This window comes from Bubalus kerabau, chromosome 21 (assembly GCF_029407905.1).
Source record: "Bubalus kerabau isolate K-KA32 ecotype Philippines breed swamp buffalo chromosome 21, PCC_UOA_SB_1v2, whole genome shotgun sequence".
NCBI classification, from domain to species: domain Eukaryota; kingdom Metazoa; phylum Chordata; class Mammalia; order Artiodactyla; family Bovidae; genus Bubalus; species Bubalus kerabau.
In genome coordinates, this window is record NC_073644.1 from 24,153,170 (window position 1) to 24,176,919 (window position 23,750).

At 40.9% G+C, this 23,750-nt stretch overlaps 1 protein-coding gene and 2 long non-coding RNA genes across 14 annotated transcripts in view; 2 read left to right on the forward strand and 1 right to left on the reverse strand.

Annotated features, from left to right (window-relative positions):
- Positions 1 to 4,403: 4,403 nt before the first annotated feature.
- On the reverse strand, positions 4,404 to 8,206 carry LOC129636086 (uncharacterized). 4 transcript variants are annotated; one of them, XR_008706628.1, is made up of 3 exons: positions 8,081 to 8,206; positions 5,529 to 6,045; positions 4,404 to 4,902 (listed from the first exon to the last, which is right to left on the reverse strand). It is a non-coding gene; the product is annotated as an uncharacterized LOC129636086 (long non-coding RNA). The 4 variants fall into 4 exon arrangements; XR_008706630.1 differs by having other exon boundaries at positions 5,529 to 5,622; positions 8,081 to 8,203; XR_008706631.1 differs by having other exon boundaries at positions 5,529 to 5,622; positions 8,077 to 8,168.
- On the forward strand, positions 8,200 to 11,094 carry LOC129636087 (uncharacterized). The gene is made up of 3 exons (XR_008706632.1): positions 8,200 to 8,322; positions 8,616 to 8,757; positions 9,602 to 11,094. It is a non-coding gene; the product is annotated as an uncharacterized LOC129636087 (long non-coding RNA).
- Positions 11,095 to 16,336: 5,242 nt separating this feature from the next.
- Positions 16,337 to 23,750, forward strand: part of RPRD1A (regulation of nuclear pre-mRNA domain containing 1A) — a 70,272-nt gene continuing 62,858 nt past the window's right edge. For 4 of the 9 annotated variants that reach the window (XR_008706815.1, XR_008706816.1, XM_055559585.1 and 1 more), the window contains exon 1: positions 16,340 to 16,623. Coding sequence is in view for 7 of the 9 variants with exons in the window: in XM_055559585.1 (XP_055415560.1) it covers positions 16,473 to 16,623 (151 nt within the window). In the remaining 2 variants the exon portion in view is untranslated. Of the gene's footprint in view, positions 16,624 to 23,750 lie in introns of all 9 variants that reach the window. The other 5 variants (XM_055559586.1, XM_055559587.1, XM_055559584.1 and 2 more) reach the window with 5 other exon arrangements.

Genomic DNA, 23,750 nt, shown 5'->3' on the forward strand with positions numbered 1-23,750 from the left:
ACTTAAGTTCTAGAGTGATATCATTCCTACTATTGGTAAAGTGCATCTTTTTTCTTTCTTGATCAGTCTGACTACAGTTTATCAATCACAGTCATCTCAAAAAATAAAGCTAACTATAAACCTACTATAATCAAGACTCTGGTGTTGGTTAAGAGATAAATATATAAATGAATGGAGTGGAACAGAGTCCAGAAATAGACCTACACAAATACAGCCAACTTATCTGTTCACAATGGAGAACTCAGAAGTTTCCAACAAATGGAATAGGGATAATTGAACATTACAGGGAAAAAAAGAACATCTACCTAAACCTAACAACTTGTACAAAATTTTACCCAAAATAGATCATAAGTACAAGACCCTAAAACTCTTAGAAAAAAAACACATGAGATAATCCTCAGGACCTGGGGTTAGGCAAAGAGCTCTTAGTCTACAAAAGAATAATTGATAACTTGAACTTCATCAAATGAAAAATTTTGGTGTTTTGAAAATGTAAGAGTCTCAACAGACTGAAAGAAAAATATTTGCAAATAACATTCAATGAAAGACTTGTATCTAGAACATAAAAAACTCAGACTGTAATAAAACAACCTACTTTTTTTAAATACGCAAAAGACTTGAACAGACATATCACCAAAAAGGACATGTGATGGTATTTAAATAAGCACATGAAAGGTGTTCAGCATCATTAACCATAAGGAAAATTCAAACCATGATAAGATACTCAGCTACTAGATAAGATACTCACCTACTAGAATGGCTAAAATAAAAAACACTGACAATACCCATTGCCAGCAAGGATGTAGAACATCTGGGGCTTGCATACACTGCTGGCAGGTGTGCAAAGAGGTATACCCATTGTGAAAAACTATTTGGCAATTTCTTATAAAAGTAAACCTACATTATGACCCAGCAGTCCCTCTCTGATTGTTTACCCTAGAGTAATTAACTTATGTTTACCTGAAAACTTGTATAACAGTTCTATATGGGATTGCCAGAAACTGGAAACCACCCAAATATCTTTCTGCAGTTGAATGGATACATAATACTCTGGTGTTTGCTCCATGCAGTATTAATCAGTAAGGAACAAAATAGCAATGCTCAGGAATGGGGGAAAAAATGAAAAAACCAATATAATTGACCAAAAAGAACACAAAGACCCAGAAGACTGCCCCTGTTCCCTCTCTGAGTTCACCCCTGCATCTTCCCACATGTACTTTTCTTTTCCAATAAACTTTTTACTTTTCTCTTTAAAAACACTGGGCAGTTTGATGTATACAACTTCCATGAATATCAAAGGCATTGTGCTATGTGGAAGAGAGAGAACAAGAGGTTATATATTGGATATTTCCATTTCTGTGACATTCTGGAGGAGATAATAGGAGAGGGAGAACAGGCCAGCAGTTTCCCAGGGTTGGTATTGTGGTGAGGGTGTCACTATAAAATGGTAATGCAAGATGTTTTGAGGTGATGGAACCAGTCTGTATCCAGATTCTAACGATGATTGCACAAATCTACATATGTATTAAAGCTTACAGAACTCCAATGGAAACTTAAAAAGTAAATTTTCCTGTAAAACTTTTGGTAATTTAGTTGTACAATGTACAAATTATTTATTTATACAAGGGTGTGGATGTACAATTATGAATTTTAAGTATGTACAGTAAGGTGGGGGAGTTTTATTTTTTTGGCTGCACTGTGAAGCATGCAGGATCTTAGTTCCCTGACCAAGAATGGGACCCGTGCCCCTCTGCAGTGAAAGTGTGGATTCTTAACCACTGGACCGCCAGGGAAGTCCCGTCCCATTTAGTATTCTTTATTAATTTTCTGTGGGGCTTATCAGGTGGCTCAGTGGTAAAGAATCCGCCTGCCAATGCAGGAGATGCAGGAGATATGAGTTCAGTCCCTGAGTTGGGAAGACCCCTTGGAGAAGGAAATGGCAACCCACTCCAGTATTCTTGCCTGGAAAATCCCATGGACAGAGGAGCCTGGCAGGCTACAGTCTATAGAATCACAAAGAGTTGAACACAACTGAGTGACTGAAGACGAGCACACACACGATAAATTTTCTGTACTTGAATTTTACTTTATGATGCCTTTTTTGTGTGTGGTAAAACATAAACACATAAATGGTACTGCTTCAACCATTTTTAAGTGGACAGTTCACTGGCATTAAGTACATTTTTACTGGTGTGAAAATATCACCACCACCCATCTTCAGAGCATTTTCACCACCCTATACTGAAACTCTGTATCCATTGAAGAATAATTCCCTATCTTCCCTACCCCCAGGCCTTGGAAACCATGGTCCTACTTTCTGTTTCCATGTATTTGACTATTCTAAGTACACCATATAAATGGAATCATATGGTATCTGGTTTTCTGAGTCTGGCTTATTTCACTTAGTATAATGTTTTTAATGTTCATCCATGTTGAAGCATGTGTCAGAGAGTCTTCTTGAAAGGTGAATAGTATCCACTGTATGTATATACCACATTGCATTTAACCATTTGTCCAATGATGTAGTATTGGTTCCATATTTTGTCTTTTTTGAATAATGCTGCTATGAACAAATATCTGTTTGAGTATCTGCTTCTATTCTTTTGAGTATATACACAGAAATGGAATTGCTGAATCATATGTTTAACATTTTAAGTAACCACCATACCATTTTCCACAGCATTTAAAATTTTCACTGGCATTTTTCCCCACTGACATTTTGTTAAGAGGAAAGGTAAATATAAGGGTTCTTTAAAAACAATTTTATTTTATATTGGGGTATAGTTGATTTACAATGTGTTAATTTCAGATGTACACAAAGCAATGCTGTTATATCTATTCTTTTTCAGACTGTTTTCCTACTTAGGTTATTACATAATATTGAGTAGAGTTCCCTGTGCTAGACAATAGAACTGCCATGTTTTTTTAAGCCAAGAATAAATATATTTGCATTAGGACAAGAACTATATAGTTAAATCATTTTTAAGTTTATGTGTAAAATTCTATGATTCTATTACAACTAATTTAATGGTAAAGAAGACTTATGAACTGATTTACAAAATTAATCATCATTTGCAAAGTTGTTTCTGGGAGAAAATGCCTTCATAGATTCCTTGTGTTGGCTTAGAAAGTTTTTTTAAACTTGTAAATGCCAATACACAGGCTATCTAGACTGTATTTAAATCAGTGCAGTAAACTGATTTAATAGAACCAGTCTGCCTCCTTGTGGAATTTTAATGCAACTTTCAGTTTAAATAAACAGAAGTGAAAGTGAAAGTGAAATCGCTCAGTCGTGTCCGACACGACGAGGCTCCTCCGTCCATGGTCCATGGGATTTCCCAAGTAAGAGTGCTGGAGTGGGTTGTCATTGCCCAAACAGGATGGCCATCATTTAGAGATGATGCCACTTGCGTTCAATAATTGTTTTGTTTTTCTTAATGTCAATTTAAAGAACCAGTTTTTAAGATGTATTTTTAATTGGAGCATAATTGCTCTGCAATATTGTATTGGTTTCTTCCATATAACAATGTGCTGCTGCTGCTAAGTCGCTTCAGTTGTGTCCGACTCTGTGCGACCCCATAGATGGCAGCCCAACAGGCTCCCCCATCCCTGGGATCCTCCAGGCAAGAACACTGGGGTGGGTTGCCATTTCCTTCTCCAATGCATGAAAGTGAAAAGTGAAAGTGAAGTCGCTCAGTCGTATCTGACTCTTCACGACCCCATGGACTGCAACCTACCAGGCTCCTCCGTCCATGGGATTTGCTAGGCAACAGTACTGGAGTGGGGTGCCATTGCCTTCTCCCTATAACAATGTGAATCAACCCTAAATACACATATGTCCTCTCCATCCTGAACCTCCCTCCCACCCTCCAAACCAGCCCACTCCTCTAGGTTGTCACAGAGCACCAGGCTGAGCTCCCTGTGTTATACAGCAACTTCCCACTAGCTATCTGTTTTACACATGGTAATGAATGTATTTCAATGCTACTCTCTCAGTTTGTCTCACCCTTTCCTTCTCCCGCTGTGTCTACAAGTCCGTTCTCTATGTCTGTGTCTCTGTTCCTGCCCTGCAAATAAAAAGAGCCAGTTTCATTTAACATATCTATATAAGATCTATATGAGGATAAATTTGCTAATAAGTTATCCTAATAAGTTTGCTAATGGGCAGAAGTATTTGAATTAATATAAAGGTATTTCCTGTTCTTGTTTAGGAGGAATACATAAAACACGGAAATTGAGTGGTCATGGAAAAAGATTCAAATCACTCTTTTACCACATAAGAGATTGCATATTGCAGAACTTCTCATTCTTAAGAAAAAATGCAATTTAAAAATGTCTACAATTTATATGAACTTTGAAAACATTACGCTGAGTGAAATAAGCCAGAAACAAAAGGACAAATATTGTATTTCTCCTTTTTTATTGTATGGAGTTAAAATTAAAAAAAAAATCTCTTCCACTTTATCTTCAGTTCAGTTCAGTTCAGTCGCTGAGTCGTGTCCAACTCTTTGCGACTCCATGAACTGCAGCACGCCAGGCCTTCCTGTCCATCACCAACTCCCGGAGTTCACTCAGACTCATGTCCATCAAGTCAGTGATGCCATCCAGCCATCTCATCCTCTGTCATCCCCTTCTCCTCCTGCCCCCAATCCCTCCCAGCATCAGAGTCTTTTTCCAATGAGTCAACTCTTCGCATGAGGTGGCCAAAGTACTGGAGTTTCAGCTTTAGCATCATTCCTTCCAAAGCAATCCCAGGGCTGATCTCCTTCAGAATGGACTGGTTGGATCTCCGTGCAGTCCAAGGGACTCTCAAGAGTCTTCTCCAACACCACAGTTCAAAAGCATCAATTCTTCGGTGCTCAGCCTTTTTCACAGTCCAATTCTCACATCCATACATGACCACTGGAAAAACCATAGCCTTGATTAGACGGATCTTTGTTGGCAAAGTAATGTCTCTGCTTTTGAATATGCTATCTAGGTTGGTCATAATTTTCCTTCCAAGGAGTAAGTGTCTTTTAATTTCATGGCTGCAGTCACCATTTGCAGTTAGTTGTAAACATTTAGCAAATGCAAAGTAATTATGAAGTAATAATAGCATTGAGACTTCTCTGGCAGTCTGGTGGTTAAGACTCCGAGCTCCCAATGCAGGGGGCAAGGGTTCAATCCCCAGTCTGGAAAATAAGATCTCATATGTTGCACGGCTCAGCCAAAAAGAAAAAAATATATATATAGCATTTATTAAGGTCTGTTGTACTTCTGAACATAATTCTCATAATTCTCTCAGTTCATATAACAACTCTGCAGTATAGACCTGATTAATTTCATACTGCAGATAAGGAAAATGAAGTTCAGTTAAATTCATTGGTGTGACAAAAGTCTCAGCACCACTTGATGCCACAGAAAAGGCTTCAGGTCCCATCAGTTTCCAAAGCTGAAACATTGGGGGAGTTCTCACTGGGCACCCCATCTTAAAAAGGATTTCTTGATCTGTTGTCTGATGTCCTTTTTTGCCATTTCCTTTGAATTACCTGATTCCACATTAGAGATGTGTCTCGTGTCCTGAACTCTGCAGGGTGCGCTGGCCTCGGATTTTTTCTCCAATTCACAGGAAAGTACACGGTGCTGAATAGGGAGGCATGACAGAGCGGGGTGATTGCCTGCCAGACAGACTGGGCTTGCTAAACTGCACCATGAAACACCAGGCTTTGAACAAAGAGGAACCATTCTAGTATTCCAGGACTTGGCCAGAACATACTCTAATGGTTCAAGAGAAACATTGCCAAATGGGCATGTTCATAGATGTCAGGCCAATATAGCGATGGATCTGAAAACCATTAATTCAGCAAATACTTACTGAGCTTTGACTATAATCAGATGCTAGTCTATGTAATATTTTATTAAGTATTGAAACAGACAAAAACCCCCTCCCCTAATAGAGCTTTCATTCTAGAAGAATAGGCAGACAATAAGATACATAGGTAAATTAAGGTGTGTATTAGAAGGTGATTTTTTTTAAAAAGGGGATTATAGAATCAGATGTTTCTCCTGAAAAGAAAAGACCAAAGGAAAATATTGCTAAATCTTGGTAGTCAACAAAACATAAAATTGCCAGTCAATTCTCATCCTCATCTTGGCTAAGTAGCAGCATTTGACATAGTTGACCATTCCCTTCTAATGCATTCTTTGGATTTCAGGATTCCACACTACTGCTTTCCTTCTATCCCAATGCCTAATATCCTTTGGCTATTTTTAGGTTGTTTCTTCTCATTTTCCCAACCACTAAACACAGGAGTGCCCTGAGACCTTCTCTGTCAGTCTGCACTCATTAATTAGTGAGTTCATTCAGTCTCATGATTTTAAATACTGTATATCACCAAACTCCAAAATTGTAACTCCAGCCCAGACCTCTCCTCTGAACTAGGGCTTCCCTGATAGCTCAGTTAGTAAGGAATCCACCTATAGTGCAGGAAACCCCAGTTCGATTCGTGGGTCAGGAAGATCCCCTGGAGAAGGGAAAGGCTACCCACTCCAGTGTTCTTGGGCTTCTCTTGTGGCTTAGCTGATAAAGAATCTGCCTGCGATAGGGGAGACCTGGGTTCGATCCCTGGGTTGAGAAGATCCCCTGGAGAAGGGAAAGGCTACCCACTCCAGTATTCTGGCCTGGAGAATTCCATGGACTGCATAGTCCATGGGGTGGCAAAGAGTCAGACACAACTCAGTGACTTTCACTGTCTTTCTTTCATATCACCAAACTCCAAAATGGTAACTCCAGCCCAGACCTCTCCTCTGAACTGTAGGCTATTCAGTTGCTTACCCAACATCTTCACTTATAACTACAAATTTAATATGAATTTCTGTTTCTTCCTCCTTAAGGAACCTGCCTTCCCAGTGTCTTCCTACAGTTAATGACAATGGTCAGCCTTCCACTTTCAGCTCAGGCTGTGAACCCTGATGTCTTCCTTGACTTTTCTCTTTCAAACCTTGCCTTCTTAGTAGATTTGGCTTGTTCTACTTGCCATATATATCCAGAATCTGCCAGCTTCTCATCCTCAGTGTTTCTAGCCTGGTCTCACTCACCATCATCCTTCACAGGATTATCACAAGTACAAGTTTCTCCTGCTTTTCGGAAAGTTCGAGTTTTGCCACTTTGCTTTTGGGAAAATATCTACTCACTGAAAGAAATCTCAAGAGGATTTTTCGCTTTTATGGAAAAAAAGAGAAAGGCAAAAATAGTGTTTAGCAGCTAGTGGGTTACGGAGGCACACCCAAAGCTGGAGAATGGCACCGCCAAGCTCCTTCCCTGGGAACTGAGCTACACTCAGCATCTCAGCATCAAGGCACCTGAGCTTTTCACTGTTGGCATAAGCATCTGTGCTTTATCGCAATTTATTTTTTCCATCATTAGCAAGATGTGTCCTAAGGTAATTGCTTTTTTTCCTTCCATCATTTCAGCCTAGAAAAAATTTTATAGGATCACTCTTGCTTACAGATAACCAGGGAAACCTGTGTCCAATCTCTCTCCTAACCCCTTGGTCCAGCCCCCTAATCTCTTCTTGGCATGGAAGCTAGAATGTTGGCTTTTTAAAATTGAAATGTATTAAGACCATGTCCTTTTCCTGTTCAACACTTTCCAACAACTTCATTTCGCAGAGTAAAAGCCCAGGTCCAGTGCTATGTGACTGCTCTTCCCTCCCCCGCCCTAGTTTACTCTCTGGCCCTCTCCTATGGGTCTCCTCTCTGATCACCCCGCCCTGCTTTACTCTCTGGCCCTCTCCTATGGCTCTCCTCTCTGATCACCCCACTCCAGCCATATGAGCCCTCCTTGCTGTTTCTTGAGCCACACCAGGCACGCTCCTGTGTTAGCATCATTTCATTTGTTCTTCCGTCAGCTTGACACACCATGAAATAACTGCTTGGCTCCTGCTTTCCCGCCTTCAGATTTTCTAGTGTCATCTCAGTGAGGCTTTCCCTGGCTGTTTAAAAACTTCTAACTCACATCAACACTCCGCCGTGGCCCCATCAACCCCGTTTGCTTTTCCCCACGGCACTCAACCCAACACACCGTATAACACTTACATACATGGTTCACTCTTCACCTCCGTATAACTTCTATGAGGGGCAGTGATTTCTGCCCATTTTATTCATTGCTCCGCCCTCGGGCCCGGCTCCTATCAGCTGTTCAGTATGTCAGTGTCCTCCAGGTGGGCCATAGTTACACACCCGCAGTTAAACGAGGTGGTTTGCCAGCCTGTTGCAAAGTGGGAGAAAGGGCACCAGGAGAAACTGTGGAGCGACTCCAGTTGTTAGCAAGGACTTAGAGCAGTAAGTATATTAGGGATTTGGGAGAGAAGGAAGTGGGGCTTTGCTCTGGATTGGACACTGCCCAGAAGCTGTAATAACTCCCTGGTTGGGTATCTTAATGAGTTTTTTCAGGATAGAGGGGAGAGTGCAAACCTAACACTGTAATTGGTAAAGCAGCAGCAGTTATATTAACAACAAAAGGGGGGATATTCAGTTTTTTTGTGGTTTACACAGTAACCCTATTTTTTATAACTGCTTAGATAAGATTAATGAAGTGATCTGGTTTTTGTTTTGTTTTACCTCATGCTGTCAAGGTCACAGAGTGGTCTAGATTGATGTAGGTGTTCTATGAAATTGTTTATGTCCATCAAGGAAAATACCTTGCCTATCAGTGAGTGCCAGACCAATGACTGATGCCACCTAGACCTAGCTGAGAGGACCAGACTAGTTCCCAAGGTCAGTGGTTGCTTTTTTCTTATTCAGGCATACATTTTTAAAAATGATTTAATGAGTGAATACAATGATGGTCTTCATATACCTGAAGGGCTGTCACATGAAAGTGAAATAGGCTCATTTAAGAAGAATTCAGAAGGTGAAGTTGGGACAATGGGTAAGTCACAGAGTGAGCAAGTTTCCACTCACCATAAAAGCTTTAAAAAAATTGGGGCCCTCAGTAGAAAGAATTCCAGTGACTTGACTTCTGAACGGAGGCTGGAGATATAATGGGTGAGGATGTTATAGACGTGACTAAGGCACTGATTAGAAGCCTGGACTAATTGCCTTTAATTTGTATGAAGCTCTGTTAAGATCTCCCAAAGCTTGCTTGGCCTTCCCGTATTCTTCCTATGGAGTTCCCAAGAAGAATCAGACAGTGGCTCCAAGCTGTTCTAGGTCCTTTGAGGATTCAGAGTCTGGAAGTGGAGACAGACAAGGAAGCAAACATCTGCAGTGCATTGCATTCCCTCCTCCCCCCAACTGCAGTAACCTCTTTGCTATTTTATGTCTCTATGGATTTGCCTGTTCTAGTTACTTATGGGGCTTCCCTTGTGGCTCAGGGGTAAAGAATCTGCCTGCTATACAGGAACTATGGGATTCCCTGGTGGCTCAGATGATAGAGTCTGCCTGCAATGCGGGAGACCTGAGTTTGATCCCTGGGTCAGGAAGATCCCATGGGGGAGAAAAGGGCAACCCACACCAGTATTCTTGCCTGGAAAATCCCATGGACAGGGGAGACTAGCGGGCTACAGTCCATAGGGTTACAAAGAGTCGGACACAACTGAGCGTCTTCACTTTCATGCAGGACCTGCAGGAGATGCTGGTTTGATGCCTTGGTTGGGAAGATCCCCTGGGCTACAGTCCATAGGGTTGCAAAGAGTCGGACATGACTGAGCGTCTTCACTTTCATGCAGGACCTGCAGGAGATACTGGTTTGATGCCTTGGTTGGGAAGATCCCCTGGGCTACAGTCCATAGGGTTACAAAGAGTCGGACATGACTGAGCGTCTTCACTTTCATGCAGGACCTGCAGGAGATACTGGTTTGATGCCTTGGTTGGGAAGATCCCCTGGGCTACAGTCCATAGGGTTGCAAAGAGTCGGACACGACTGGGCATCTTCACTTTCATGCAGGACCTGCAGGAGTCCCTTGGTTGGGAAGATCCCCTGGAGGAGGGCATTGCAACCCACTCCAGTATTCTTCCCTGGCGAATTCCATCAACAGAGGAGCCTGGCGGGCTACAGTCCATAGGGTTGCAAAGAGTCAGACTGAAGCGACTTAGCATGCATGCACATATAATTGGAATCATGAAATATTTGTCCTTTGGGTTGGACTTATTTCATTCAGCACATTTTCAAAGTTCACCTGTGTTGTAACATGTATCAGAATTTCACTCCTTTTTATGGTTGAATATTATCACATTGTATGCATACCCTACATTTTGTTTGTCCATTGGTCTGTTGAGTCAAGCCAATTTTATTTTATTATTATTATTATTTTATATTTGTTATTTGGCTGCACCAGGTCTTAGTTACAGCACATAGCATCTTCCTTCATGGCATCTTTAGTTGTGGCATGTGGGAGGTTTTTTTTTTTTTTTTCAGTTGCAGCCTGTGCACTCTTAGTTGAGGCATGTGGGATCTAGTTCCCTGAACAGGGATCAATCTCAGGTCCCCTGCACTGGGAGCACAGAGTCTTAGCCACTGGACTACCAGGGAAGTCCCAATTCAAACCAGTTTTGAAAGGAGCTTCTTTATTTGGGGAAGGAAAGGCCAGGTGTTTGCAGGAAGGATATTGTTTGCATGATAGATGTATAGAGCAGTGGAAAATGGAATTGTACAGGATTTGGGAAATAATTAGCAAAGTTTTATCACTGCTTGAGGGCTCAAGAACACAGAGAGGGGAGCTGTGGCTGATGGGGCTGCTGAGAATGGCAGAACTGAGTTAATAAGAGCCTTGCATGCCATGCTAAGACTATGACCTTTTTCTTATAGACAAGAGAGACACATTGGAGGTCCATCCCCTAACTCCAATAAAAGTCTGTTTATTCTATTTATTATTTTTTCTCATTATACAAATAATACATGCTTGTGTTCAATAAGTCAACCATACTGAAATATAAACATTGGAAAGAAGAGATTACCATTTTCTTACCCATATAGCTAACCACTATTAAAATTTTGATGTATATCCCATATTAAAACTCACTAGCTGAAGACCACAAGAACCATTTAAAGTTAAAATTAGGTTCATTTAGCTTGCTGCAGCAAGGAAGAGCCCACCCCAGGGAATGTATAGGGATGTGTGGGGATGTATCATTAAGAAGGTATTGGGAAGAGTTTATTACAAGATCTGAGCTTATGCTGGCAGATTCTAAGGAGTCTTTAGGGAAGGTAGGAAACTGTCCTGGATTGGGTGCTGTCAGGACACAGGGACAATTTGGTAGATCTTTGGTAATTTTTATCTGGACTGCCAAAGGATTAAGATTGGGCAGGAGCTATCATTGGTAAAGAAGCTGTAATCATCCTTGTAGGTGTAACAGGAAGATTTTAGCCATTTTCATGGCTTAAGTGGGGACTTGTTTCACTACAGTCTCAGAATGGCCTTGTCTGGTTATTGTTTATATCCCGTAAGGCCTAACTTGATGTTTTGTTAGGAACGTTACAGCCTGTGCGCTCAGTCACTGAGTCGTATCCGACTCTTTGTGACCCTGTGGACTGCAGCTGCCAGGGTCCTCTGTCCATGGAATTTTCCAGGCAAGAATACTAGAGTGGGTTGCCATTTCCTACTCTAGAACATTACAGCCTAGAGTGAAAATTAATAAAGGTAAACCTCACTAAAGTGGAAAGATTGAGGGCAGGAGGAGAAGGGGACGACAGAGGACGATGGTTGGATGGCATCACCGACTCAATGGACATGAGTTTGAGCAAGCTCCGGGAGATGGTGAAGAGTAGGGAAGCCTGGCGTGCTGCATTCCGTGGGGTCCCAGAGTCAGACACGACGGAGCGACTGAACAGCCCTAAAATGGAGTTGGAAGGCCACAAGGGGGAGCTCTCACACACCTATCACTGGATCCCCAAAGGAAGAGAGAAACCCTGTCTCTCCAGCAGAAGCCACACTGCTACCACCAGAAGGAGGGGAAATTTTTTTGTTCTTGCCTGGCAACAGCCCAGCCAATGATAAAGCCACTATATTTCAAACTCCCGTTTCCTTCGATGGACCTTCTGGTTCTAACAGCTCCTCCCAACTTTCCCTTCTCTGTAAGAGTTTTCACTCTTGTTTTACTGGGCTTACTTGTGGCATACCACAGTTGTATGTCCTGAAGATCCCCCACAGGGTCACAAGGAGTCAGACATGACTGAAGCGATTTAACACATGCAAGCTGTTCCCAAATACACTCATTGTGCTGGTAAAAATAACTGGTGGTTTTTATTCTTTTAGGGTAGCACTAGCTATCAGCTTTCAGATTACCTTTTACTTTCTCAGTTCCCTATTTTAACCCAGGGCAGATGAAGTCAGCCTGCAGGATATTTCACCCTGAAATTCAGATCTACTGTCAAGATTCCATTCATCAGAAGGTTGTTTAGAGAACATTATCTGCTGTTGAACTGAAGTCAGAGCTTCATATTCCTTTTTTAGCAGATGAGCTGTTGGATCAGATGTGACAATGGCTTTATGGCAGTATTTATGTGTATGGGGAAAATATGTACAGGCCAAAGTACCTGACTTCCTCATTTCTTGTTTTCTGAAACATTTTGGTATTATTAAAGATTCCAGAGAAGCCTATAGAAATGTAAGTACATTTTTCTTTTATGATAATATATATTCTACATTGAGAGGTCAATATTATATCCAGAACAACTCTATTTTGATCATTGCCTGCTCACGTTTATGAAATTTTGAAAAAGTTTTGAAAACTTGGGTGGCATTCACTTACCTTTCCCATTACTTCTCTACCGCAACTTATAGCATCCCCCTTCCTCCACTTTGATGGAGGCAGAAACATCCCTTCCCGGGTGTGAAATGACAGGGATGTTAGACTTGTGAATGTCTTGTCTATTGTGGTGTAAGCCATATAAAAAGTTGTTAGTAGGGAATCCCCTAATGGTCCAGTGGTGGGAACTCCGTGCTTTCACTGCTGGGAGCACAGGTTCAATCCCTGGTGGGGCCACATGGTAAGGCCAAAAAAAAAAAAATTGTTATTAATTGAATTTAGGCTTCCCTGGTGGCTTAGTGGTAAAGAATCTGCCTACCAATGCAGGAGACATGGGTTCTATCCCTGGGTCAGGAAGATTCCCTGGAGAAGGAAATGGCAACCCACTCCAGTATTCTTGCTTGGGAAATCCCATGGACAGAGAGCCTGGTGAGTTACAATCCATGGGGTCACAAAGAATTGGACACAACTTAGCGACTAAATAACAACAAATTGAATGTAGTTAACCAGAAATCAACTGATGGTTGATTCACAAGGAAAAGATACTAGAGGGGATACTGGGTGGCACTCAAAGAAAAGTGGATGCAAACCCAACAGTTAGTTTTATTACGTGTTTTAGCTAAAAGACAAGAAAATCACATTAGATGTTAGGTATTATACCAAGGACTAACTGAAGATAAAAAGTGGGAAACATCCAGTAGGATGCTTGGAAACATGTCTGTGGGTTGCTGGTGCTCCCTCCCTCAAGAGGAGGTCTCTATTGTGCTTCCAACACAGAGGGTACAGGTTTGATCCTTGGTCAGGGAACTAAGATCTCACATGCCATGTGATGCTGTCAAAAATTAAAAAAAAAAAAGTAGAGTCTATGTCCTACTCCCATGAATGGGAGTGGGCTTTGACTGTGTTGTCTAATAGAAAAGATAGAAGCAACTTTGTGTGACCTCCAGTTGCCCTTGGGACACTCACTCTAGGAGACTTCTGCAGTCGTCTAAGAGATCTGCATATCCTGGGGTTGCCATGTGGAGAGATCATGTGAAGATGAAGGAGGGAGGGAGGGAGGGAAGTGGGGAAAGAGAGAGAGGGGAAGAAGAGGAAGAAGGAGAAGAGGAGGAGATGAGAAGATAAGAAAAGAGAGAGAAGGGAGAAGAGATGGATCTGAAGGCCCTAGCTCTTTCACTTCCCAGTGGTTTGAGTCCAGGCATCAAACATGAGCAAAGAATCCTTTGAGGTGACTCTAGCCACAATCTGACTGTGACCTCATAAATGCTAACTGACCTTGGTCATTCCTCAGGTTTTTGAGCTAAAATAAAATGATTGTTATTGTTTGAAAAGTCACTCTTTTGGGATGGTTTACTATGCTTCACGAGACAACTGGAACAATGAATTGATGTTGTGTAACTTGATACCAGCACTTGCTTAGGTCCTTTTTATTGAATTTTTCTCTGATCGTCTTCATAACCTAAAAGCTCCTGGTCTAAAATTATATAGAAGCTGGCTAGGTGACTGGTGAAGACAGTAGCCATGCAAACCTTTTGGTGATAAGATTGAACAGCTTTCCCTCATTTATTATATTTAGTACTATTATCAGAATAGAGGAGAGTAATATATTGTATAAAGGATTAATTTGTGATAACCTGAGAGCATTGAAAAAATCTCTCTACTCTTTCAGTTCATAAAATGTATTACATGTTATTATTTGACAAGAACATTCAAATCTGGAAACTTGTAAGTGAAATCTTTTGTACCCTGTTACTGTATGTCTTTGTATACGAACATCAGTATGCTTCTTTTAACCGGAGAAATACACCATTGAACATAAGTTTATTAATGATTTACATATACAGAGCACAAGGAATTATAGCTATCATCTTCTAATAACTTAAAATAGAGTATAATCTACAAAAATGCTGAGTCACTATTTGTACATCTGAAACTAATATAATATTGTAAATCAACTACACTTCAATTAAAAATAAAAAATTTTTTAAGTAAAAAAAAAACACAAAATTTAACTTAAGACTGAACTTTTTTAGCTTGTAAGTTTTCTTTTATCCTAAGTTTGGTAAACATAAGAGCCCTCCTAACTGTTTGGGTCCATTACAATGTGGAGAATGTGAAATAAATGTAGTCATTGCTATTAGGTTTCTTTTTTTTTTTTTACTGAAATAAAATGCACATAACAAAATTAACCATTTGAAAACATACATTAATTGCATAAGTACATCTTTGGGCTTCCATGGTGGCTCAGACAGTAAAGAATCAGCCTGCAATGCAGGAGACCTGGGTTTGATCCCTAGGTCAGGAAGATCCCTTGGAGGGGAATGGCTATCAACTCCAGTATTCTTGCCTGCAGAATTCCACGGACAGAGGAGCCTGGCAGGCTAAGTCCATGAGGTGGCAAAGAATTGGACACGACTGAATGACTAACACTAACATACATCTACAATGTTTTGCAGCCCCTGCTTCAAATAAATAGGTCTATTTGATGCCTACTTGGTGGAAAGTTCTTAAGCAGTGCTTCTCAAAACATGGCTTAGGCATTCCTGTGGTTTCTTATGTACCTTCTTTTTTTGCATTCATATTTAGAATATGACAGTATCTCCTCTTCTCTTTTGTGATGTATCATAATTCAGACAAATGCTATGTCAAAATGTGATGAATTAATTATGAGAATTCTGAAATTAGTTTTTAATTCTGTAAGTAATACATGAATATGTTCTAGTAAAAGATGAAAACAATTCAGACAGAGCTTAAGGGCGCCAATTCTTATCCTGTCTTTACAACACTATTACTGCAATGTGTATTTTTCTAGACCTTCTTGCCATGCCTTTACATACTGATGAATTCTTATAAAATATACATTTTTATAAAAGAAACATTATTCTGTATCTTTTCTTTTGCAACTTAAAAAAACCCAATCCACCACTGGATTTATAAATCTTTTAAACTACTGCATGTATTCTGTAATATGAACTATCACAAATAATTTAGCCATTTACTTAAAGTTCAATCCCTCTCTGTTACGGAGCTGGACCACACAACGCCTGGTGTTCAAGGGATTTTTAATTACCCCTTTGGAGATATAGTTTCTCCCAGAAGAAAGGTTCTAGGCCTGGCAAACATGCTGGTGTTTTCCTAGCATTGATAGCAGTTAGGGAAATCGCAGGGTCACAAGAAAGGTGTATAATAAAATGGATTATATCACGCCATATTATCTTCCAAAGTGGCTGTACTAAATTTAAACACCTATGAGGCGATTTTAAATACCCCTTGGAAAAGAGAGCTTCTCCTAGGAGGAGGTTGGCCAACCCCGCCCCGCCTCCCGCCCAGACCCGCCCCGCCTCCCGCCCAGACCCGCCCCGCCTCCCGCCCAGACCCGCCCCGCCTCCCGCCCAGACCCGCCCCGCCTCCCGCCCAGACCCGCCCCGCCTCCCGCCCAGACCCGCCCCGCCTCCCGCCCAGACCCGCCCCGTCTCTTCAGCACTAGCCTCAGTCCCGCCCCTTCCGCTAGGAGTTCCCGCCTCTCGGCCGCGCCTGGTCGGAGGGCGGGGCATCGGTCAGCCGTGACGTCACTGCCGGCTGGAGGCCATCTTGCTGGTTTGCGGCCGGTGTTGGATGTGGCGGCAGTGGTGGTGAGGGCGTGGGGAAGGGTGGGGTGAGGAGGCGAGGCCGCGGCGGGGGCGGCGAAAGTCTCCTCCGCTCAGCTTCACCGCGTGGGACGGCGCAAACGCGGTGCCGGAGGGATGTCCGCTTTCTCCGAGGCGGCGCTGGAGAAGAAGCTGTCGGAGTTGAGCAACTCGCAGCAGAGCGTGCAGACCTTGTCCCTGTGGCTCATCCACCATCGCAAGCACTCGCGACCCATCGTCACCGTGTGGGAGCGGGAGCTGCGGAAAGGTGAGTCGGCCGCTCTTCGCCTCCCGGCCTGTTCCCTGGCGCCTCCGGGACCCCCCTCCTCGCGCTCCTTGGGATCCCCACTCCCCCAGCGACCCCAGCCCCCGGGTGCCCCGCACCGCCCCTAACCCGGCGCCCCGGGCTCCCTGGCGTCGGTGGGCTGCCGGCGAGGAGGAGCTGCGTGCACCGCGCTTCCTGCGAAGCGATGTTTAGTAGGTGTTGTTGGATAAGATATAAAGGATTAGTGCTACTGTTTAACGTGGAAACAGTAGCCAGGGGCTCAGGGCTCCGCTACTAATTACACTCAGAAATTTAGCAGTGAGGTTTTTTTTTTCATTGTGTACAGTCTAATGGAGGATAGGGGGAAGGGCAAAATTGGGAAGTATGGAAAGTAAAAGATTGTTATGGGGTTGGGAGGTAATTTTATTTCTATAACTCAAAACTCAATCTTGTAAAATCAAGAGAGGAATCAGAGTCTTTAGACTGGGGAAGTCTAAAATAAGATGCATGATGTAATGGAAAGAATCCTGAATTTGTGGATTTTAGAGGATTGTAGATTTTAGGAGGACCTGGATTAGGGAGATTTCTTAATTTCTGGATTGCAAGTGCCTCACCTGAAAATTTATTAGTTAAGTGATCTAAGGTACTTTCTTGCTATATTATTATACGTCTTTAGGGTAGTGTCTTTATTTTACAAAGCATTCGATAGTGCTTCTGTAAGTGAAGTTAACTTTTTTCCAGCTGAAGTCTGCTGTCACTAAAATATCTAGAAGAATCATTTCATTACTGCAGAGCAGATTTATCCAGGAGAACGGATTGTATGATGGTGCGACTGAAAATTAAAATATTTGATCTGCTTAATCTGGATTTATACCTTAATTCTTAATTCATTGGATAAAGAGAGTAGACTCTTAATTGTTGTTTCAGGCATCCTGATGTACCTGATATTATTTATCAAGCATTTAGCAAACAGTTATTAATCAAATAGATGCTTGTGTACTGATCCATATGAAAGCCATATGTTGTATTAATACCATATCCAAATTGTTTATATAGAATGGAGACAAGTTGTGATTTTCTTGTGTATTTGCTTGTTGTTAATTACTTAGAAAAAACTGATGTAGAGTCCTGTTTTTCACTTCATATGTTGAATGTGTGTGTATTGGCCCTCATGGAGAAGTTCACTTGTGAGTGGCCAAAAGGGTTTGAGAAACAGATATGAATGTCTGGAAAATAGCTCTGAACTTTGAGAAGGCAGGAATTATCTTTGCTTATCAACCTTACTAGATATGAAAATCAGCAACAGTTTTATATTGTTTATGTTGGAGGGGAGGGAGAAAGAGCAAAAGGATTGTTACCCGGACTATTCTTAAGAATTACCACAGATCAGTAGAAAAGTGGCCATACTGTTAAAGGCATTTCACATGAGCAGAAACCTGAAAGACCAGTAAATGATACTCATCTTACTAATCAAGAAGACATAAATCAATGAAGTACTACATTAGACCGTTTGGTTTGCAGAGTTTAAAAGTAAGACAGAGAATTCCCTAATGATCCAGTGGTTAGGCCCCAAAGCTTTCACTGTGGGAATCAGGGAGAGTATTGAGTTTGATCCCTAGTCAGGGTACTTAAGGAGAAGGCGATGGCACCCTACTCCAGTACTGTTGCCTGGAAAATCCCATGGACGGAGGAGCCTGGTGTGCTGCAGTTCATGGGGTCGAGAAGAGTCGGAAGCGACTGAGCGACTTCCTTGAATTCACTTTTCACTTTCATGCATTGGAGAAGGAAATGGCAACCCACTCCAGTGTTCTTACCTGGAGAATCCCAGGGATGGGGGAGCCTGGTGGGCTGCCGTCTGTGGGGTCACACAGGGTCGGACACGACTGAAGTGACTTAGCAGCAGCAGCAGGGAACTTAAGATCCTGCAAACTGAGAGAGCATGGCCCCGCAAAATGTATGACAATGCCAAGGATTGGGGAGGAGAACAGGAGACAAGAACTCTCTTATACTGCTGATCCTAGCTGTGAAAAAGGAGATGAACTTAGTAACCTCTAATGAAGTTGAAGGTATATGTCCTTTGACCTACTAGTTCTATGAATATATCCTGGAAACTCAATAAATTATTGTAGCCTGTTAATAAAAATAAACAGTATAGACATCTCATTAGAGTATGGACAAATGTATTTTTACATTCATACAATATTAATATAATACAGTTTTCATGAATTAACTAGATCTACATGAAACAATATGACTGAATTAAAAAACAACAAACAAGCAAAATGTTGAGCTAAGAAAGCAAGGTGCAGACCATTATGCCATATAGTGAAAGTTTGAAAACATGCTTGACCCCCATAGGCCAAGATAGTGGGAGAGAGGAAATGAAAACAGATCTGTGTAGCTAATAGTACATATATTTGGAACAGTTTTTGAAACACGGGGGGAAATGATAAGATACCCTGTTAGCTGAGTTTGGGAATGTTTTCATAGGTTTAAATATTCCATAAATAGAATAAATTAAAGGCATATAAATAGATGCTTTAGGGGAGAGAAGTGTTGGGTGTTGATGGTGAAGATAGAAATGATGGCAATTGTGGAGGTGATCACGCTGCTGCATTTTTCAGTCTGATGTGGGATTTTCTGCCAAGTGTTTCCTTTCTGTGACATGATTGTGCCTTTGTAGGTCACACATAACCTTTATCTCCTCCCTGTTCTCTGCAGTTTTGCTTATCAACTTTAGGATCCTTTGTTTCCTTTAGTATAATGATGATGACAGTAATTTACTGAGTATCAGGCATTGTTTTAGACATCTTACTGTGATACCTTGAATCCTCACATGATCTCTGCAGAATAAGTATTTTTGAAAGGATTGATCAAATTTGGAATGTCAAGAAATAAACTAAGGAAAATTAGTTGAACATTTTGTATTAAGCTTGGCATTTTTTAGTTTCTTGAAGTGGTTAAATGACATTGGTAGAGAAAAGTACTGATCAAAATGTAAGAACAAGTAGGTGAAATGCTATGTCAAATGCAATTATGAGGATTTCCCCTGCCTGTCTGCTTATCTTTGTCTCCCTGAAAGAAAGATAATTTCTTTTTGAAGAGATATACCCCAGGGCCCTTAAGAAGAAAAAAGTAGCTATATCCTTGATACATACAACACAATGTAACCAAAAACAGAAGTGAGCATTTTGTTGTTTTGTAACAGGTCTGTTGAGATATAATTACCAAAATAATTAGAGCTCTATTGAGATACAATTAACCTACCCTACAAGCATTACTAAGAACAAAGCCAGTGGAGGTGTTGGAATTCCAGCTGAGCTATTTCAAATCCTAAAAAATAATGCTGTGAAAGTGCTGCACTCAGCGTGCCAACAAATTTGGAAAGCCCAGCCATGGTCACAGGACTAGAAAGTGTCAGGTTTTCATTCTAATTCCAAAGAAGGGCAATACAGAATGTTCAAGCTACCATACAATTGCACTCATTTCACATGCTGGCAAGGTAAAGCTCAAAGTCCTTCCAGCTAGGCTTCAGCAGTGTAAACTAAGAACTTCAGATGTACAAGCTGAATTTAGAAAAGGCAGAGGAACCAGAGATTAAATTGCCAACATCCACTGGATCATAGAAAAAGCAAGAGAATTCCAGAAAAACATCTATTTCTGCTTTATTGACTGCACTAAAGCCTTTGACTGTGTGGATCACAACAAACTGTGGAAAATTCCTAAAGAGATGGAAATGCCAGACCACCTTACTTGCCTCCCGAGAAACCCATATGCAGGTCAAGAGGCAACAATTAGAACCAGACATGAAACAAGGGACTAGTTCAAAATTGAGAAAGGAGTACATCAAGGCTGTTTATTGTCACCCTGCTCATTTAATTTATATGCAGAGTACATCATGTGAAATGCCAGGGTGAATGAAGCACAAGCTGGCATCAGGATTGTGGGGAGAAATATCAGTAACCTCAGATATGCACATACCACCACCCTTACAGCAGAAGTGAAGAGAAACTAAAGAGCTTCTTGGTGAAAGTGAAAGAGGAGAGTGAAAAGGCTGGCTTAAAACTCAACATACAAAAAACAAAGATTATGGCTATAAGAAACCTAGCCAGTGTATTAAAAAGCAGAGATAATACTTTGCTGATAAAGGTTAGTATAGTCAAAGCTATGGTTTTTTCCCTTAGTCTATGTACAGATGTGAGAGTTGGACCATAGAGAAGGCTGAATGCCAAAAAATTGATGCTTTCAAATTGTGGTGCTGGAGAAAATTCTTGAGAAGTTCATGGACATCAAGGAGATCAAACCAGTCAATCTTAAAGGAAATCAACACTGAATATTCATTGAAAGGACTGAAGCTGAAGCTCCCATACTTTGGCCACCTGTTTTGAAGACCCGACTCATTGGAAAAGAGCCTGATGCTAGGAAAGGTTGAAGGCAGAAGGAGAAGCAGGGAGCAGAGGATGAGATGGTTAGATAGCATCACTGTCTTAATGGATATGAATCTGAGCAAACTTTGGGACGTGGTGGAGGACAAAGGAGCCTGGCGTGCTGCAGTCCATGGGATCACAAAGAATCGGACTTAACTTGGTAACTGAACAACAGCAGCAATTGTTTTAGAATTTTTAAAAATACAGTTAATATGCTATAGCATGTAGAAGGCTTTTAATGATTAAGAATAATTTCACTTTATATATTTATAATTGATGCCTTAAAATATGTTTTCTGCCATCACTATGCTGATGATTCAGTCATTTTTTTTTCTTTTTTAGCAGTCTAAATGTCACTGAATGGTATTTCTTGAGCACATCAAACATGTACAAAACAAGTTTATCATCTTTCCCCACTCTTGTCCCACTTCCCTGTTACTCTTCCTGTATTTCCTGTTTCAGTGAAAGGAATTACTGTCTACTAGTTGCCTAAACTCAGAACTTAAAGGTTGTCTTGATGCCTTTCTTCATACATGCCCCACCTGCAACTTTTTTAATTACTGTTTTAGCGGTATTTTTTTGTGTGTCCTATCCCACCCTACTGCCTAACTCCTCATCTTTTTTGTTGTTGTTAATATTTATTTATTTGTCTTCATTAAGTCTTAGTTGTAGCATACAGAATCTTTTGTTGCAGGGCTGGGCTTCTCTCATTACGATGGAAGGACTCTAGAGCACACAGGCTTGGTTGTTACCGTACGTGGGCTTAGTTGCCTCACGCCATGTGGTAGGTCCCCCACCAGGAATCAAACCCGTGCCCCTGCATTGGAAGGTGAATTCTTAACCAGTGGACCACCAGGGAAGTCCCGTCCCCCTCTTTTACTAGCACTCTTGCAGTAATTTTACTTCTAGGTATGTATTCACAAGAATTGAAAGCAGGTTTTCAGACGAATGCTTTACAAGAATACTCATAGCAGTACAATTCACAATACCCAAAAGGTGAAAACAGCCTGACTGTCCATTATTGCATGAATAGATTTATGTGGTATATCCATGCAAAGAAATATTATCCTGCCATAAAAAGGAATGAAATGCTGATTCGTGTACAGTGTGGGTGAACCTCAAAAACATGTGAAGTGAAATTTATATGAAATATCCAGATGAATCCACAAAGAGAGAAAGTCATTGCCAGAGACTCAGGGAGAAAGGAATGGGAAATGAATGACCTGAATGGGTATGAGGTTGTCTTTGAGGGTGACAAAAGTGTTTTGGAATTAGATATAGGTGATGGTTGCACAACTGTATGATAAATGTCCCTGGGTTATATACTTTAACATTGTTAATTTAAACTTACATGAATTTCCTCTCAACTCAAAAAAGATACAGGGAATTCCCCAGCAGTCTAGTGGTTAAGACTGCACTTTCATTGTTGAAGGTCCAGGTTTGATTCCTGATGGGGAACTAAGATCCCACAAGCTGCACAGTGTGGCCAAAATAAATAAAATAAAAATTAATAAAAAAGATTAAAAAAGATAATTTAACACTTTTTTGTATGTCTTTATGTTGTCTTCACAAACTACATTTTGTATATGTTGTGTGCGCATCATAAGATTTTTAGGAACTTCTGACGTGTTAAGGCCAATAATGAACTCCAGTTACAAACATTGACCTGTTTGAGGAAGACTTGGAAAAATTTCCAGCTTTTTCAGTCTGTCATATTGTTCTGCTCTTCCCATATGTATCCATTCTTAGAGAAGTGGTTCTGAAAGTGTGGTCACTAGATTCCCTTTGGTGGATCACCAAGACCCTTTTAGGAAGCATGAGAGACAAGGTAAAAATTATTTTCAAATGCTACTAAGATATTCTCTCTCTCACAGTTCTTTTCGCTGTGTTGGTATGTTCTTTGATGGTGTAAAAGGAAAGGTGGGTGAAAACTGGTAGTGCCTAATCATTAATAAAGGCAGAGGCACCAGACTGTACCAGTAATCATTGTATTTTTCAAACTGCATGTTCACAGCTAAAAAATGTCACTTTCCTGACTATGCTCATCACAGTAGCTCAGCTTACTGATTTTGTTAAATCTTGACCCTTGTATGTGAGTGTGTCTGTGTGTGTGCTTGGGCTTTTTTCATTATGGTAAAATATATGAAACATAAAACTTCACACTTGAACCTTTTTTCCCTCTTTATTTTAGTAAAATATACATAATGTTAATTTAGCGTTTTAACCATTTTTAAGTGTACAGTTAAGTCCAGTCACACTGTTTTGCAACTGTCATCCCCATCCTCCTCCAGAACTTTTTTCATTTTCCCAAACTGAAACTCCATTCCCATTAAACAGTAATTCCCTATTCTCTCCCATCCCTGGCAACCACCCATACTTCTGTGAGTATGAATTTGGCCACTCTGGGTTGGCTCATTTAAGTGAAATCATGGAACTTATTCTTTTGAGAGTGCTTTTTTTAACTTAACATAATTTTCAAGGTTCATCCAGGCTGTAGCATGTGTCAGACATTTTTCCCTTTTTAAGAGCTAAATAATAGTCTTGTATCTATGTACCAGATTTTAGTTAAGCATCTGTTGATGACAGTAGAGTTGCTTCCAGTTTTTGGCTATTGTGAGCAACACTGGTATGAACATGATTGTACAAATATCTGTGTTTGAGTCCCTTCTTCAGTTCTTTTGAGTATGTGCCGAGAAGTGAAGT